Here is a 16,221-nt window from a genome sequence, read left to right as displayed (position 1 = left end):
TCCCTTCTCCATTCCTCTTACCTTCCAACCTTCCTAGAAACTACATATATTGGGCCTAAGCGCCTATGGGTGCTCTACACGTCGTCCTCGGCCCTCCCGCCGCCTCGACCGCCTTCGACACGCACGACACGCGACCGACGTCCTTGATGTTGAAACGCGCCGTGTCATCTTTAAACCCCCAATGCTTTATCTCTCCACACTTGTCCTCAAGCTTGCTACGGAACTCATCGCCACCTTTCCAGCCTTTAATGCTGGAGACAGTAATGAGGGTTTCTCCCCGCCCACGGAAGAAGAATGCATTGCAGACCGCGTTGAGCTCTTCCTTCTTGTCTTCCTTCTTCTTCTCCTCCTCCTTCTTCTTCTCCTCCTCCTTCTTCTTCTCCTCCTCCTTCTTTTTCTCCTCCTCCTTCTTCTTCTCCTCCTTCTTGTCTTCCTTCTGCTCCCTAGACTCTTCCTCTTTTGGTGGTGGTTCGCGGGAAGTTGTGGTTGCAGGTTTGGGCTCGGACTTGGAGGTAGAAGTTGGCGCTTTCGTTGTTTTCGGGTGAGTCGTTTTAGGCTTTTGCGTCGTCGTGCTTGGCTGCTTGGTCGACTCCGGTTTGCCGGTTGTCTTGACACTCTTGATCAGGGTGCTAGCAACCTTTGTCGACTTGGGTTTACTGGTCGTTTTCGTTGGAGACTTGCTCGTCTTCGATTTTACAGGCAATGAGCATGATGCAGGGAGCCCGGCCAGGTCTGGAGCGGCACGCTTCTGGGCTGCAGGGGTCATCAACTGGTTGGGCCGAGCTGGCCACAGGGAGCGGTGGTAAGGCGTAGGATTTTCCTCAGCGTAGACTTTGGCGCCCGCCCACCAACGACAGTCTCTTTCCTCCTCTCTGGGGTCATATTGCAAAAGAGCTTTTCCATAAGGTAGGTAAGCACCCATAGGGAGTTGGAAGCTCGGTGAATCTCCGAGACGGTCCACAGTCTTGTGCGTGATTGTAGTAATCGGGGTGCCTGGGCCCAATATCTCGTGAAGTTTATCCCTTATTCGCTGAACCTCCGGGGCATAGAGGGGCTGGCCTGCTTTCTCGTAGTCTTCCGGAGTGAAGATAAAAGCCACAGGGGCGTACACTGGGTCAAACCTCTTCGGGTTTTCTCGTGTTCCTCCTACAAAGCACCGAACACTCGCAGTTGTACGGGTGGTGACAACTCTGTCATTATTAACCGTACGGTAAGAGCAGCCTGCATCCAAGACATCAAGCACATTCTTTTTGAATATCCCCTCATTGAACCGGTAGCCTGCCATCAGTGATTGATATCTGAAGCCGGGAGCTTCCCAAAAATGCGCCCACCACATGCCTGCCGAGGAAATAACCAAAACAGACGTACATCCTCGAAGATTAATGATGCCCGCGTTGAATTTCTGCTTTCCTAACTCAGCCACTAAGACTGAAGGTTGATTTCTCGGCATAGCAGCGCCGGGGTCAATCCAAAACCCTTTTGGAACAAATGCAGCAACTTTCAGTTCGTTGAAAAAGAAGTTTTTCAGGTCATTATTATAGTCCGCAGGTGTTCCCATCCGTCGTTTGGCAAGGTGTCCGGGATAGCCAGAATCACTTTCAGATATGGAAGATTTCTCAAGTCGTTCGATATCGCGCTTCGTGAGACCGGGTGGGCGCGGAACCTCCTCTGACCGGCATGCAGCACACTCCTGACTACACAATTTCCTACGAGCAGGACAATCCTTGTTTTTGCCGTTCCCATTTTTCGGATCGCCTGAGGGAACGGCAGATGGGCAAGACATTGTGGACGATTGTGATGTGGTGGACGATTGTGGTGTGGTGGACGATTGTGATGTGGTGGACGCCTGTGATGTGGTGGACGCCTGTGATATGGCGGTCGTCGTCTTCGTTAAAGTGGACTTTGCTGTCTTCGACGGTTCCTGAGAGGGAGTAGGTTTCTTATCCTCTGGAGGATCAACAACAGGAGGACCGACCTTTGGCGGTGGATTGACTTTTGGCGGTGGATTGACCTTTGGCGGTGGATCGACCTTTGGCGGTGGATCGATGTTTGGCGGATCGATGTTTGGCGGACCGATGTTTGGCGGACCGATGTTTGGCGGATCGATCTTTGGCGGATCGATGTTTGGCGGACCGATCTTTGGCGGACCGATCTTTGGCGGGGGATTGACCTTTGGTGGGCTCACTATTACCGGAGGAGGATTGATATGAGGTGGCTTGTTGTCATCCCCATCATCGCCCTTTTTGTTCCCATCATCCTTCTCATCATCATCTTTATCATCGTCTTTCTTGCCATCGTCCTTCTTGTGATCATCTTCCTGTTTGGGTGGAGCCGGTGGCTGCGGAGGAACTGATGGCTTCGGTTTGGGGATTGGTATAGGCGCAACCACAGGCACGACAGTAGGCGTGCCATTGGCAGTAGATGCGATGGTGTTGGTGACCTGATTAACAGTTTGTTGTGGCACGTCTGTTGTTTTTAGTTTAGGGCCAATGCTCCCACTTTGTTTCCGCGACACTGTCTCTTGAGACCCTGGTTTCGTTGAAAGAGTGCTTGGAACAACAGGTGGCTGATCTTTTGTGATATTGGGGCTAGGAGAACTTGGGCGTGGTGCGTCTGTGGGAACATCGGGCTTTTGCTTTGTCCCTGATTGTACAGGGTTTGGCTTCACAGAAGAGCTGACCTTGGCTGTAGATAATTTGGCAGTGGTTTGTGCGGTCCCTGGGGGAACAGGGGGTGTTGAAGGGCTTTGTGTGGTTCCAGGGGGTGGAGAAACTGGTTTCTCAGATGGGATATTACTGATGACAGATGCTTGACCTGTAGGCTTTGGGGCACCAGGAATAACTGGGGGCACAGAGGGTGTCTCTTTAGTTCCAGGGGGTGGAGAAACTGGTTTCTCAGGTGGGCTTTTGCTGATGACAGATGCTTGATCTGTAGGCTTTGGGGCAGCAGGAACAACTGGGGGCACAAAGATTGTCTGTTTAGTTCCGGGGGGGGAAGAAACTGGTTTCTCAGGTGGGCTTTTGCTGATGACAGATGCTTGATCTGTAGGCTTTGGGGCAGCAGGAACAACTGGGGGCACAAGGGGTGTCTGAATCCCAGAACTATGTTTGGTTTCCGGGAATGGATGGGCCGGATTCACAGAAGGGTTATTCTTGACAGCAGATGTTTTACCTGTTTTGGGGACACCAGGAACAACTAAAGGTGGTGCATTGGTGGGAGTTGAAGGAAACCCTTTTGTCCCAGGAACAGCAGGAGAATTATCTGGGTGAGCAACTGGGGGCTTAGCAGGGGAAGAATTAGCCGGGTGAGCAGCTGGGGGTTTGGCAGGGGGAGCAGCGGGGGGATTAGCTGGGTGAGCAGCTGGGGGTTTAGCAGGGGGAGCAGCGGGGGGATTAGCAGGGGGAGAATTAGCCGGGGGGCCAGCGGGAGGGGCAGCGGGAGAATTAGCTGGGTGAGCAGCTGGGGGTTTGGCAGGGGGAGCAGCGGGGGGATTAGCTGGGTGAGCAGCTGGGGGATTAGCTGGGTGAGCAGCTGGGGGTTTAGCATGGGGAGCAGCGGGGGGATTAGCTGGGTGAGCAGCTGGGGGTTTAGCATGGGGAGCAGCGGGGTGAGCAGCTGGGGGTTTAGCAGGGGGAGCAGCTGGGGGTTTGGCAGGGGGAGCAGCTGGGGGATTAGCTGGGTGAGCAGCTGGGGGTTTAGCATGGGGAGCAGCGGGGTGAGCAGCTGGGGGTTCAGCAGGGGAAGCAGCGGGAGGATTAGCAGGGGGAGAATTAGCCGGGGGGCCAGCGGGAGGGGCAGCGGGAGAATTAGCTGGGTGAGCAGCTGGGGGTTTGACAGGGGTAGCAGCGGGGGGATTAGCTGGGTGAGCAGCTGGGGGTTTAGCAGGGGGAGCAGCGGGAGGATTAGCAGCGGGAGGATTAGCAGCGGGAGGATTAGCAGCGGGAGAATTAGCTGGGTGAGCAGCTGGGGGGTTAGCAGCGGGAGCAGCTGGAGGAGCAGCGGAGGGAGCGGGAGTGATTGGACGATCCAAATCTGGGTTCACGTAAGAATTCTTTCCATGCTGACTTCCCGTAGCCTTAGAGTCTTTAGGAGCGGCGGGGGGTGGAGGAGGGAACACACCAGGACCGACGCCGGGTACATGGGCAGCGCCAAAAAGATGTGGCGGCTGTGGAATTCCACCTAGAGGCATGTTAGTAACCAGGAATGTCGAGTATCTCAAGGAATATCGAATACCTCCTGGGAGTCCTACGACCTCAGTGGAAAGAAGGGTAAATATCAAAGATAGCCAAATCCATTGCTTTGGCTGCAGATGGCATTGCATATTGCATAGCAGAGGTTGTTGATGCCACACCGATCGTGAAGCAATCAAAATGAGAGCTTTTGACGACCAAACGAATGGAACTTGGTATACAGGCAACCAGCGAGAGCAACGGGAGTTGAGGAGAGAGGGCTTGGAAAGCGAGTAAATATCCTAGAATATATATCCTCAGGGAATACGCATGATCCGTGAAACAGGTAAGATTGTCGAGAAAGGATTTGCAAAGAAAGCACCCAAGCCGTCTCCAATGTGCCCTTCCACTACCTTGGCAGTCATCAAGCCTCCGAGTGTGAACATGGTAGTAGGTTGATACGGGTCCACATTCGTGCTGCGGTATTTTCATCGAGCCCTATGAGGTACGTTCCTATTCAGTTAGAAGATTACCCCCAAGACTTAGAAAAGGTTGGCAAACGCGAGTATATTGTCTGATGAGAACACAGATTGATGCCACCTGGAAACGAAGTCCCACTGACACCGGACAACCTGCAGGATAGCTCCCAATAGCGTTGGCACCGTACATACGCGATGCACCTCAGGTTGACCATCCTTAAGCAAATTATCACGCTCTCTCTCTCTCTTTCTTTGCCGCATCATGAAGCAGAGCTAAGGGAGCTGCCAAACTAAGCTCTCATCTGGCTCCATGGATAACCACTTGCACCAACATTTAAAAGCTGTTAACAGGGGAGGAAACACCGCAGAAAGCGATGATAACATTGGCGTTCTTCATGCTCCTTGCGTCAATGTAAAACATGTTTGATATCCACAACTGGTGAGGAGAAAAGGAAAATTTTCTTCTTCGGGGGAGCCGAATCCGGGATCACAGCGTATTATACCTCAACAAACGCACAGTACAAAGAGCTGCTGTTGGGTCTTTCTTTTGTCTTCGATGAAGCGCATTTTGCGGGACCCACTTGGGACGAGATATTTTGGGGTTCATGAACTGTTTGGATTGCATATATGAGTTCCATGACACGCCCAGGCGAAAAGATAACAAATGGCTTTTGATGCAGGGACTGATATGGAACATGGGGCAAAGCTTGTTCTGGATGGCCTGAGCTTTTATGAGAGGTAAAAGCCGCAGGCTAAGATCAGAATGCTCTTTCGCGTCCGAGCTCTGCCGCTGAAACAATGATCTGATCTGACCCCGAGTTGGTTTTCAACAGCGGAAGTTCATTGTCTGTCTGTTGTGCCCAAGCTGTGTCGTCGTCGAGGCTTGATCGGCGGTGTTTGCTGAGTCACCCACGCCTCAAAGAGATACGCACCTTGAGCAGCAACAGCGCGCTGCCCAGCGAGAACAGCCCACGGTTATTGGGCGTCCTTGAGCGGCGAGATTGATGTCTTTCTGACATGGCGGAAAGTCCCTTTTTCTTCTCCTTACATATCTTGAAAGCGCCCCAATGGGATTCATCGCTGCGGCGGTTGAGTGACGTCGGTGGGGCTCCGGCATAGGCAACATTCCACTCTTCATGCGGCGGATCATGAAGAATACAACTCAGCCCTGACTAGAAGATCAATCCTTAGGCAGTTGTATTCTAAAAAAGGATCGCGGAGGCCCTATCTTTATTCGTTCCCTGCACAATGTCCACAGTCACGGAGGAAAAGCTTGCAATCCTGCAGCAATTCTCCGCGTGCGATGTGCGCAGTAGCCGTCCTCTCCTAACCCCAAAAACCCATCCATTGATACCCATGCTAATACATATCTCACAGGTATCTGACGCCCTTATGAAAGTAGAGAAAGTGCCCAAGGGTGCACCCGCACACGGAGGCTTCCTAGCCGACCTTGGTGAGCTCAGTTATACCCGCCATGTGTGGCGAGTTCAACCCTCTTGTCCAAAACAACTGCCCCATTCCTCCAGGCCCACACGAACCAAGTAACTAATCCAATTCATCTAATTCTCCTCTTTAAACACGAAAGGTCCTCTCATCCTCTCCCCATCTTCAACGTCCTCTAAGACTATCGCTCCCATCTCCACCGTTCAGTTCATCCCCAAAGCCCAACCCTCCCTCCACATCGCACAACAAGACCCGGAGCGTCACGGCTTTCCCGAAGCCACGCACTGGGTAGATCACACCCAGCGCGACACCATCGTCCTGCTTGATCAGCCCGAAGGCCAAAAATGTGCTGTTCTCGGCGGAATCATGGCCGCGAGGATGAGCGTTATCGGTGCCAAAGGAGTAATCGTTAACGGAAGGGTGAGGGATATGGCTGAACTGAAAGCAAGTGGGCTACCGGTATGTATCGGCGTCTCTCTGACAAGGTTTTCGGTGCCACGATTGCATTCTATGAAATTCTTATACCCGAATACATATATAGATATGGGCGCGCGGTCAGTCCACCGTTGGCACGGGTGCTGAAGCCAAACCTGGTGCACGAAATGTACCGATTTCTGTTAGTGGTGTCGCAGTTTCGCCGGTAGGGCTTTCCCCAAATCCTTTTCCCTTGTGAACTCTTCACGTTGGTGATTGATACTCTATGTTTAGGGTGACATCGCATTTTGTGATCCACTTGAAGGAGTCGTGGTAATTCCGCAGAACTTGCTCGACGACGTTCTGGCGTTAATGCCGAAACTTGTCGAAGCTGATGACCGGGTCAAGGAAGATGTATTGAATGGCTGTACCGTATTTGACGCCTTCAAAAAGCATCGAGGAGCGTAAACATAGGACTGTATGTAAATATGTAAATATCCTGGTTATTTATCCCTTATACCAATAAACAAGTAATATACAATAAAAACGCCCTAGAGGTAGGGATACAAGGTTGCATGCTCATAATGTGCAAAGGAGACGAAATGCAAAGAAATCTTAAAGAGCCGAACAAGAGTCATTATCTCATCAACGGAGCTTTTTACTCGGCGACCCAGACAGCCGCCATACCCATACCAGTTCCAACGCACATGCTAGTCACTCCGACTTTCTTGCCCGTTCTTCTCAATTCAGTCAACAATGTGCTGACCTGTCTAGATCCAGTGCATCCCAGCGGGTGACCAAAGGCGATAGCACCACCCTTGGGGTTAACCTTCTCCATGGGCAAACCGAGCTCCTTGGCACACCACAAGCACTGGGAAGCAAAGGCCTCGTTGATCTCGTAGATATCAACATCGTTCTTGGTGATACCGGCCTTCTCCAAGGCAACGGGGATGGCCTTCCATGGACCCATACCCATGAGGAGCGGCTTCACGCCGACAACGCTGGCGGTAACGTACTTGCCGATGATCTTCTGGCCGAGTCTCTCAGCAGTGGAGCGTTTCATGAGGAGAACGGCGGCAGCACCGTCGGAGATCTGGGAAGAGTTTCCGGCGTGGATGGAGCCATCCTTTGCGAAAGCGGGTCTGATCTTAGCAAGGGATTCGGGAGTCATGCCGGCTCTGACGCCATCGTCGCGGTTGACAACGACGGTCTTTTCCTCGTTGGTTTTGGGGTCGGTAACCTTGACGGTCAGAGGGACGATTTCTTCATTGAACAGACCCTCCTTTTGAGCCTTTTCGGCCTTTTGGTAAGAAGAGGCGGCGAAGACATCTTGCTCAGCACGGCTGATCTTGAGGTCCTTGGCCATTTGCTCTGATAAGATACCCATGGGGACTTTGCAGTTGGCAGATTCAGTGTGGCTCTCTAGGAGATCGGAGAACTCAGAGACAGCTCCGGGTCTTTTGAATTATATCAGTACCATTCTCTCTTTCTTTTTTTCTTTTTTCTTTTTCTTTTTTTAATGAAGCTCGAACAAATACTTACCCATACTGCGAAGACATGCTCTCAACACCAGCACCAATACCGACTTCAATAACACCAGCCTTCACGGCATTTGCGATATCAACGATCGCCTGCAATCCACTGGAGCATTGTCTGTTCAGAGCCTTGACGGCGGTTCCTTCTGGGAATCCAGCAACAAGAGCAGCAGCACGGAACTCAGTAGCACCACCGCCAGGCGCAAGAACGGATCCGACCGCAATATCTTCCACGAGCGCGGGGTCAATGTTGGACTTCTCAATCACGGCTTTGAAAACACCGGCCAAGAGGTCGGCGGCGGCAGTATCCTTGAAACCGCCACGGCCACCTTTGGTGATGGCCGTTCGGAGGGCGCATGTCACAACGATATCATCGGGGTGTTTGGCGGTCAGCGCAGAAACGCCTCCTTTGGTGGAGGTCATATGCGAAGCGACCTGTGAGAGACGTTGTGCAGCTGCGAAAACCGATCACATGTCAGCGCACCTTGTCAGAAAAAAGGCATGGGGAGATGACGTGGGGGAGAGCTTACCTTGAGACATGGCGATCTAAATGTTTGAGGTCTATTTCAAAATATGCCTCAAAAAAGAGCAAATGCTAATATGTCTCAGTAACAAGGACAATAACGCGGGTGACGGTGGGCAGGGGGAGTGGGAGTGGGAGCAATGATGCTCGGGTTCCCGGTTCTTCTTTATATGGATGTTTCTCGACGGAGGAGGTGGTGCTTGGTCAGCCACCCCAGTCCTGCCGAGGCTTATGGACAATCATTGATCCGTGCCTAGCGCATCACGTGCAAACTCAAATTCGACAGCGAAATGCATGTGAAAGCCTCCCGCGCGTGCTTGTGCTTCACGCCGCGCACGCCTGCTGGCCCGACGCTGCCGACGCGGCGCCTTTGTTGGTTTTCGGCATGGGAACTGTGTCTTTGTTAACATGCGTCCTCCGAAGCAAATGTATTCCGCCCAGTTGTCAATGGGCTCTCGATGCAGGTACTCGATCTCAGTCCATCCCAACTTTGCTCCGTGTCCCTTGAGGTGCACCAGTAGCTCCGGCTACTGGTTATAACGGAGTATTTAGACTTGCGGCAGATCTCCGTTAAATCTCTAGATTTCTCCCGGAAATTAAGCCCATTTCATGTGATTTCTACTTTATACTCCGTTGGCTGGAACAAATTCCTTTCGGGTGATGTCAAGAATCAGGGACGAATCCACGTAACCAGACGTAAAACAATCACGAGTCGTTTATCATTTTCTCCGGTATCTGTTGTGGGCTTGTGTTCTCCAGTCTCTGTAAATTTGGGAGCAAGCTGTGGCGTATTGAGTGTCGATACGTTGATTGCGCTATTTCTAGGACCTTAGATACCTTCCGAGGTGGTCTGGATCCATCCACGCCTGCGAATAACCATGTCCTCGGAGCGCCAACTCTCTGAACATGGACTACTTTCGCCCGAAGTGTAGCGGAGAGGAGAGACGAGACGAGACGAGAGCGAGGGGAGGAGCGGAGAGTATGGTGCGGACCAATGAGCGCAGTCTTGGCATGCAGACCAATCGGAGCTCTTTGCGCCCAAAATTCGTCCGCCGTTGACGCTTTTTGCTCTGCTCTGATCTGGAGGGAGGAATATCGCCATTCATAGCCAACTTTTCCCTTCTTCTTCTTCTTCTTCTTCTTCTTCTTCTTCTTCTTCTTCTTCTTCTTCTTCTTCTTCTTCTTCTTCTTCTTCCATTGAGCAATTACAGCAGGGATATACATTTCGATTTAAGATAGCAATATGTCCCTCGCAGCCTCTTCTGCAACGGCAGTTTGCAGGAGCGCGTGCCGGTCACAGTTTCGGCTACCAGTATGGACACGAACTGACGCGAGTTCGGTATGCGATCTTAATCCCATTATGCAACTGGCCCTCGAAGTTTTCTTTTCATTTCAAAGCTGCAAACACTAATAATGAGGACATCCAGTGGACAAAACCGCTCTCTTTCACCTTCCGCCGCCACCACTCCTCCGCCATTGTCTCCCCTCTCCTTCACCTCCGCACATTTCCCTGCCGCCCTCAACATTCCAATAACAATTCACAACCATTCCCCCTCACCCAATCCCACTTCAGCACCTCCCCTTACTCCTCGGAGAACCCCAATGACGCATATACAAGCCCCTACAAAGCCAAACGCACCTGGCCCCCAGACGTATCCAAACTATCTCCGAAGCAGCAGTTCCGCTTAGAGCGCAAATACCGACGGCGCGCGAAACTAAAATGGGCCAGACCGACATGGAAGAAGTGGACAAAATTGGTACAATGGACTCTAATCGGGTGTATGTGTCGTCCCCATTTAAAAATGGCCTGTTGGTAACCGGAAGGCTAACACACGTTATTTCCTTGTTCTGCAGTTGTATTGATATATTCGCTGTTTTTCATGGAATTGAAAGATGGAGGAAATAATCCTTTCGCTTCGGTATTTATTACCTTTTTCTTTTTTTTTTTTTTTTTTTTTTCCCTTTCGATTTTTATCCCGATTAACTCTTGTCAGGGTTTCTGGAGTAGGAATGCTGATTATATTGTTTTTAGTTGCGAGAATATACGCGGAAATTTTTCACCGAGTTGTTATGGTCGAATCCACGCGGCGCCTTGCGAAAGCCCTCCGGTGCCGATACCACAGGGCACTCCCATGAAAATAAACAAGGATGAAGGGCTAGAGTTGGACACTTATCTCTCTGGTGTCGTGCAATAGTGAATTATGTGAACTATTACTGGCTGTAGGTGGAATGGGATTAAATACGATATGCTAAGTCCTTGCAGACAATAGTGTATAACTGGCGAAGAGGCGGAAGGGCCTTACTGGACCAAAAAGAGGTGGTCAGCATTCGCTTCAATGAGCCTCGCGATCGACATCGCATAATCATAGGTGTTGACCAAGCCAATATACACTTGCACCATTTCCCCCTTGGCAGCTGAGCGTTAGGAATCTTTGGAGCGTGCAGCTACTAGTAAGACAGGGAGCATGCAGCGCAAATATTTCGTGGTTTTCTGTCTTTATAGCCTTATCATTCGAATTATCTACTTCAATCACTTCACATGACTGGAAAGCTATATACAGAAGTCAGGGTTACCCACATGGGCTTTTTTTGGAAGTCCTTGCAGATCAAAAAGAATGACTCTGACATAACGTCCAAAATTCGGAACTGTCGCATATCAAACAGAGTCTTGGTCAAGGAGTGGAAAGGATGAACCACCATAAAGACCAGTATGCAAACCCAAAAATATGCACTATAATGATAATCCAAACTCAACGGGGGCCGGTGTATGGCTGGCTGCAATCATAGCCCAAGGATTCTCTTCAATTCGCTATGAGGCTCGGATCCATTAGGAACCCAGACTATGGCACATCGGCGGAGGAAGGCCCTGCAATGGGTCTTGTTCAGCAGCATCTGTATCTGGTGCACACTCTCGCCGAATTTCACGATGAGGAAGCGAAGATCTTGAAAATCTTTCTCATCCCCGTTGGCAAAGAAGGCTGCCAGCTTGCTCGCCATTATATTTGCCAGATCCAAGATCGGAAAATTCCTTTGCCCTGGGAAACGGACGACCGCGAAACGTCCAGATGATAGCTCCAATTCATCGGGCGCGCCAAGTGAGCCTTTTCGAGGAGCTTCGTGAGTAAACCCAACAAAATGTGGAAGGATGGGCCTGTTTTCGAGACTTACCACGAAAGATGAAGTTGACCATGACTTTCAAACTGGGTAGGTTTTCTTCGTGGGGTGCACCAGCCTCCACGAAAACTGTCATCACGCCCATTTTCGGGAACGTAGGGCACCATATGCTTGGTTCGCAGCTTGAATTAGTAGCGTGGCCACATCGACAAGATGGTGGGCTGTCAAGCGCTCACCGTGGCTGAATTGCCAGGATGGGGAGAAGGTCCTTCATGTTGGAATCGATCGCGATGTCGACATTGCATGTGCCTCGGTGACCTCCCATAAGCAGAAAGGCGAGCCCACCCATCAAAGCGAATGCAATGCAATTCGTTTCCAAGACATCGGCGACGTATCCGGTAGCTGCGAAAAGGTGTTCGAGAGTTGCCATTCGGGATTCTCTGGTAAACAACATGCTCTGGTGGACGAGATACAGCTCTGACGGAATAGTTCTGGGTCGTCGAAAATCGGAGCGTCCATTTTTCCAAATCCGTCGGCTGGGGGATCGTAGACTTGAGACAAAAGTTTTCAGCGATGCTGGGTTCAGGAGTGATGAGATAGCGGGTATCTTGTCCGCAATACGGCAAATCGTCGACTCCTGTGCCATCGGAGTGAGCCCCAAGCATTCAATCGCAGGAAAGGACCGTGGGCCGGCAAGGACAGCGAGCGCGCCCCTACTCGTTTCCTCTGCCCACATATCGATCTTGCATTCCACACCGCACCCATCGAGCTCTGTCACGGGTACATGTGGCAATACATGCGCCCCTGGAAGGAGAATAAGCAGTGCCGTCTGGACAAAAGGCTTTGGCCATTTCGCGGATTGCCACTAAATTTGCATTGGAAGAAAGGAGGAATTAGTTAGCACCTAGCTAACTACTACCTAATGTATGTAGGCTTGCAGTCACAGGCTATCCGAAAACTGAGACTGAGGCGCATGTTTGCGGTATTAGAGGAGCCACCAGAGCTCCGTCGCTGCCGGGAGAATGACGATAGCTGGCCAGCAGGGCATCAAGCTAACTAGCGTGGTCAAGATTGCTTGAAATTGAAGCCAACAACAGCCAGCGAGGGCTCCAGTGCCTTTCGCGGAATAAATTATCCGTGAAGGGCTCCTTGGAAGCTGAAAAGTCGAAAAGGTACTCTGGAGATTCATGCTGGATATTTCACAAGGGATACAACTCCTGCAGCGATCCTAGGGGAAGAGTCCATTTGCACAAGCGCTATTGCATTTCAAAATACTTTTAGAATTCATGACAGTGTCATCGCACACCATCCCCAAACAGGACACCATCTAGGTGCCTCCTTCAAACTCCTGTTTGAGCTATATTTTTCATCTGATCCTGCGCTTGAACAGCAGCTTTAAGGACCATTCCGAACATCTCAATCTCCCTTCTCGCATCCAAAGCGCTCGTTTTGACTTCCTTCTCATAAACAACGCATTCATACAGCTCCTTCATCTCCAACACGTACGGATCTTCGTAGGTTTTGCGGACCGTGGATTCGCGGTACGAACCGTCCGGTAGCGCTTCCTTGATCTGCATGGTCACGGGGAGGCCCTTGATGTATGGGGTGTCGTAGCAGACCTTGATGGTTTTGCATTTCCCGAATATCTCTATGCTGGTGTCGAAGCGTGGGACGTGATCGATGCCGGATTCGTAAGAAACGGTGAAATTTGGATATTGAAATATTGCACTGTTGGGGGTTTTTTCGTTAGTTCTCCACAAAACCTATACAGCCCGGAGAATAGAACAAGGTAACGTACTTCCAGAAAGGCGGGCCCGCCGCTGGACATAATGAAGCCCCTAGAACCGTCAAGGGCATCCCCCCGAATGCTTCTCTCATGGCACTTAGATCATGCGATCCCAAACTTCCCAGGTGTCTCCACATCGTCATCAGCTGCGGCGTGACGGGCAGCTCCAGCTCATTCCTCAGCGCCTGCTCGAATATATCTTCCATGATATCCTTCATGGCTCTCACGTTCCTCGGATCCCAATCGCCGAATCGTTTCGGAAACGTCCCAGACTGCGCGACAAACGTCGAATTCTGACCCACGATATCCCGCACCCGACCGTAGCAAACCTCGCCCAGGGACCCGATCTCCCTCACCGCATCCATGAACACACTCGCATATCGACGCATGTATCCCACCATCACCCTGCCCCCTGGCGACATATCCTCCGCCTCAAGGATCAAATCCACGTCCCGCAGACACAGCGCCATGGGCTTCTCAACAAACACAAACTTGCCATGCCGAAGGCCCGCGACGACGTGCGGCACATGGTACTCGTCGCTGCTGCATATGAACACGACGTCGACGTTCTTCGACGAACACACTTCCTCCGCGTTGGTGGTGATGCGGAAGTCGTGGCTAGCGAATTTGGTCTTGCAGTGTGTGATTGTCGAGAAGGAGATGTCGCAGATGTAGGTGATTCGGAAGTAGTCGGAGAGGAGGATCAGGTTGGGGATATGTACGACCTGGGAGACTTCTCCGCATCTAGAGGTGATGGTTTGGTAAGCGGTGTCATTGTCATAATCGTCACGGTCATCTTCAAAAAAGGGGTAGTTTTGTTGTCACGACGACGGAATGGGTTGGGGTGCAGGGTGTATATATATATATATATGGTATGTATGATATGCGTAGTGACTTACCCAATGACTCCAACCCGAAGGATTCTGCCAGGTTGGCCGAAAGTGGTCGTCGTCATGGCTTTAGGCGAAGCCTGAGTGAAATTGACTATGCTATCCGCTCTGGCATTTGGATGTCCAAAACAAAGCCGACATGGCAGCTTTTTATCAGATCTGGCCTCAGCACCAACGCCGGGGTGCTGTGTAGAAGATTGGCTCCATCGCTCGTGGGGATGGGTAGTTTAATCTGCAGATGCAAAACACACTATCGCCCACCTGAGACAGACAGGCGAACGGTCCCTCGCAGAAGAACGAACGACGAGGCATCTGTCAACGCCTTGATTTGGGCATTCTTCGGTTTCAGCTTGCCCTGACGTCTAGCGTGACACTTGAGAGAGCATCAAAATATGTACGTCCCATCCCACTCGAGAAGTGGGAAAAGATGTGGACAATCAAAATCATTAAATATCTGAGACACCCCAGACTGCGAACGCTGAACTGCAGACTTCTATTCTTTGACTGCAAAACTGTCCAAATCCCTAGTTAAAACTGGGAAGATAAGTTCATGCCTTATCTGCGTCGCAATTTAAAAAGGTAAACACCCACCCCCCCCCAAAAAAAAAAAAAAAAAAAAAAGACATTCTCTAAAAATCTCTTCGGCCCGAAATCCCACGGAGCCGAGCGATGGCCTGGATCCTCTAGCTCTAGCGAGAGCAGATAAAAACATTTCATCCAAAAAAAAAAAAAAAAAGGTTGACAAGACCCGGAAACACCCCTTCCCAATAAGATTTCTATGATGTACGTCCCACTTCATTTCATCTCACCAGCGACAGTTCTAAATGCCGTTAACCGTCTGGCGATCACCTCCATCGGCTCCTCGGTGTCAAGCTCGCGCAACTTTCCGCTTCCGACATCATATATGAGACCATGAAGCTTCAGCCCGCGCTCCTGAATAGCGTCCAGCACAGCGCTGTTCTCTTTCAGGACACGCAGCCCGTTGTGCACATTGATCTCCGCCAGTTTCACGGCGGCCTCTTTGGCATCTAGGTTCTTGAAGAGGTCCAGGTTCTGCTCACGCAGTCTGCGCAGAGGCATGAGCCAGGTGTCCAGCAGACCGAGTTTCTTGTTCGAGAGCGCGGCAGCGACACCACCGCAGGAGGTGTGGCCGCAGAGGATGATGTGCTTAACCTTGAGGTAGATGACGGCGAACTCGAGAACGCTGGCACAGCTGAGGTCGTTGTACTGGATAACGTTGGCGATGTTGCGGTGGACGAACACGTCACCGGGCTGGAGACCGAGGACGGTCGTCTCCGGACAACGGGAGTCGGCACATCCAATCCACAGGATCTCTGGATGTTGGCCGGACGCGAGTTTAGGGAAGAGAAGAGGTTGCTCCTCGACGGTTTTAGAGGCCCATTCGCTGTTTCTGACGAGAGCTTGCTGGTATGCGTCTTGGATACAGGTTAGCCCAACAATGGTCCTTTAAGAAAGGGAAGGGAGGCATGTAAACAAAAAAAGACAACTGCGTCATGACAAGACAATGACGAGATGAGACGAGACGAGACTGGGGATAGCAACAACCCAACCGTACCTGGAACGGTCGTCTGGACTTTAGGCGTAGCCATTCTTTGTATGTTTCTGAAGTAGTCCTTTTCTTTGTTGTTCAGCGGGCCTGAGGTCGACATAGGGATGGATCGCTGGCGGGGACAGGTCACTCTATATAGTGTTTTCGCAAGAGTAGCGTTCCGGCGAAGCCTATATCCGGGGGGTTAACGGGGTCTGAGCCGTGTTCTTCGCCCCCCAGTCGGAAACAAATCGTGCTTATCTCTCGATTGGCTTGGGTTTCAAGAAGAATGGCGGGATCATGCACTTAAGCACAAGCG

General features: G+C 51.2%; 8 protein-coding genes across 8 annotated transcripts; 2 read left to right on the top strand and 6 right to left on the bottom strand.

Annotated features, from left to right (window-relative positions):
- Window positions 1-55: 55 nt before the first annotated feature.
- Window positions 56-4,189, bottom strand: D8B26_001677 (uncharacterized protein; the record flags this gene model as incomplete). Its single annotated transcript, XM_003065652.2, has 1 exon — window positions 56-4,189. The coding sequence occupies one exon, from the start codon at window positions 4,187-4,189 to the stop codon at window positions 56-58; it is 4,134 nt and encodes a 1,377-aa protein (XP_003065698.2).
- Window positions 4,190-5,629: 1,440 nt separating this feature from the next.
- D8B26_001676 (uncharacterized protein) lies at window positions 5,630-7,008 on the top strand. Its single transcript, XM_003065651.2, has 5 exons — window positions 5,630-5,953; window positions 6,026-6,101; window positions 6,234-6,550; window positions 6,633-6,731; window positions 6,800-7,008. Exons 1-5 carry the CDS (start codon window positions 5,897-5,899, stop codon window positions 6,971-6,973), a joined length of 723 nt encoding a protein of 240 aa, XP_003065697.1. The 5' UTR covers window positions 5,630-5,896; the 3' UTR covers window positions 6,974-7,008.
- A 155-nt stretch (window positions 7,009-7,163) lies between these two features.
- On the bottom strand, window positions 7,164-8,725 carry POT1 (3-ketoacyl-CoA thiolase with broad chain length specificity; the record flags this gene model as incomplete). The annotated part of the gene is made up of 3 exons (XM_003065650.2): window positions 8,571-8,725; window positions 8,048-8,495; window positions 7,164-7,962 (listed from the first exon to the last, which is right to left on the bottom strand). Exons 1-3 carry the CDS (start codon window positions 8,578-8,580, stop codon window positions 7,164-7,166), a joined length of 1,257 nt encoding a protein of 418 aa, XP_003065696.1. The 5' UTR covers window positions 8,581-8,725.
- A 543-nt stretch (window positions 8,726-9,268) lies between these two features.
- D8B26_001674 (uncharacterized protein) lies at window positions 9,269-9,787 on the bottom strand (the record flags this gene model as incomplete). Its single annotated transcript, XM_066123608.1, has 1 exon — window positions 9,269-9,787. The coding sequence occupies one exon, from the start codon at window positions 9,785-9,787 to the stop codon at window positions 9,269-9,271; it is 519 nt and encodes a 172-aa protein (XP_065979683.1).
- Window positions 9,490-11,107, top strand: D8B26_001673 (uncharacterized protein). The gene is made up of 4 exons (XM_066123607.1): window positions 9,490-9,902; window positions 9,991-10,342; window positions 10,418-10,482; window positions 10,596-11,107. Exons 1-4 carry the CDS (start codon window positions 9,807-9,809, stop codon window positions 10,713-10,715), a joined length of 633 nt encoding a protein of 210 aa, XP_065979682.1. The 5' UTR covers window positions 9,490-9,806; the 3' UTR covers window positions 10,716-11,107.
- A 237-nt stretch (window positions 11,108-11,344) lies between these two features.
- On the bottom strand, window positions 11,345-12,413 carry D8B26_001672 (uncharacterized protein; the record flags this gene model as incomplete). Its single annotated transcript, XM_066123606.1, has 3 exons — window positions 11,345-11,664; window positions 11,732-11,847; window positions 11,914-12,413. 3 exons carry the CDS (start codon window positions 12,411-12,413, stop codon window positions 11,345-11,347), a joined length of 936 nt encoding a protein of 311 aa, XP_065979681.1.
- A 561-nt stretch (window positions 12,414-12,974) lies between these two features.
- On the bottom strand, window positions 12,975-14,418 carry D8B26_001671 (uncharacterized protein; the record flags this gene model as incomplete). The annotated part of the gene is made up of 3 exons (XM_003065647.2): window positions 12,975-13,405; window positions 13,476-14,207; window positions 14,363-14,418. The coding sequence occupies 3 exons, from the start codon at window positions 14,416-14,418 to the stop codon at window positions 13,018-13,020; spliced, it is 1,176 nt and encodes a 391-aa protein (XP_003065693.2). The 3' UTR covers window positions 12,975-13,017.
- A 730-nt stretch (window positions 14,419-15,148) lies between these two features.
- Window positions 15,149-16,023, bottom strand: D8B26_001670 (uncharacterized protein; the record flags this gene model as incomplete). Its single annotated transcript, XM_003065646.1, has 2 exons — window positions 15,149-15,789; window positions 15,930-16,023. 2 exons carry the CDS (start codon window positions 16,021-16,023, stop codon window positions 15,149-15,151), a joined length of 735 nt encoding a protein of 244 aa, XP_003065692.1.
- Between the last annotated feature and the right edge of the window lie 198 nt (window positions 16,024-16,221).

Source organism: Coccidioides posadasii, chromosome 1, assembly GCF_018416015.2.
Source record: "Coccidioides posadasii str. Silveira chromosome 1, complete sequence".
Classification (NCBI taxonomy): Eukaryota; Fungi; Ascomycota; class Eurotiomycetes; order Onygenales; family Onygenaceae; genus Coccidioides; species Coccidioides posadasii.
Note: the sequence above shows the minus strand (reverse complement) of the source record. Positions and strands in the feature narration are given on the sequence as shown.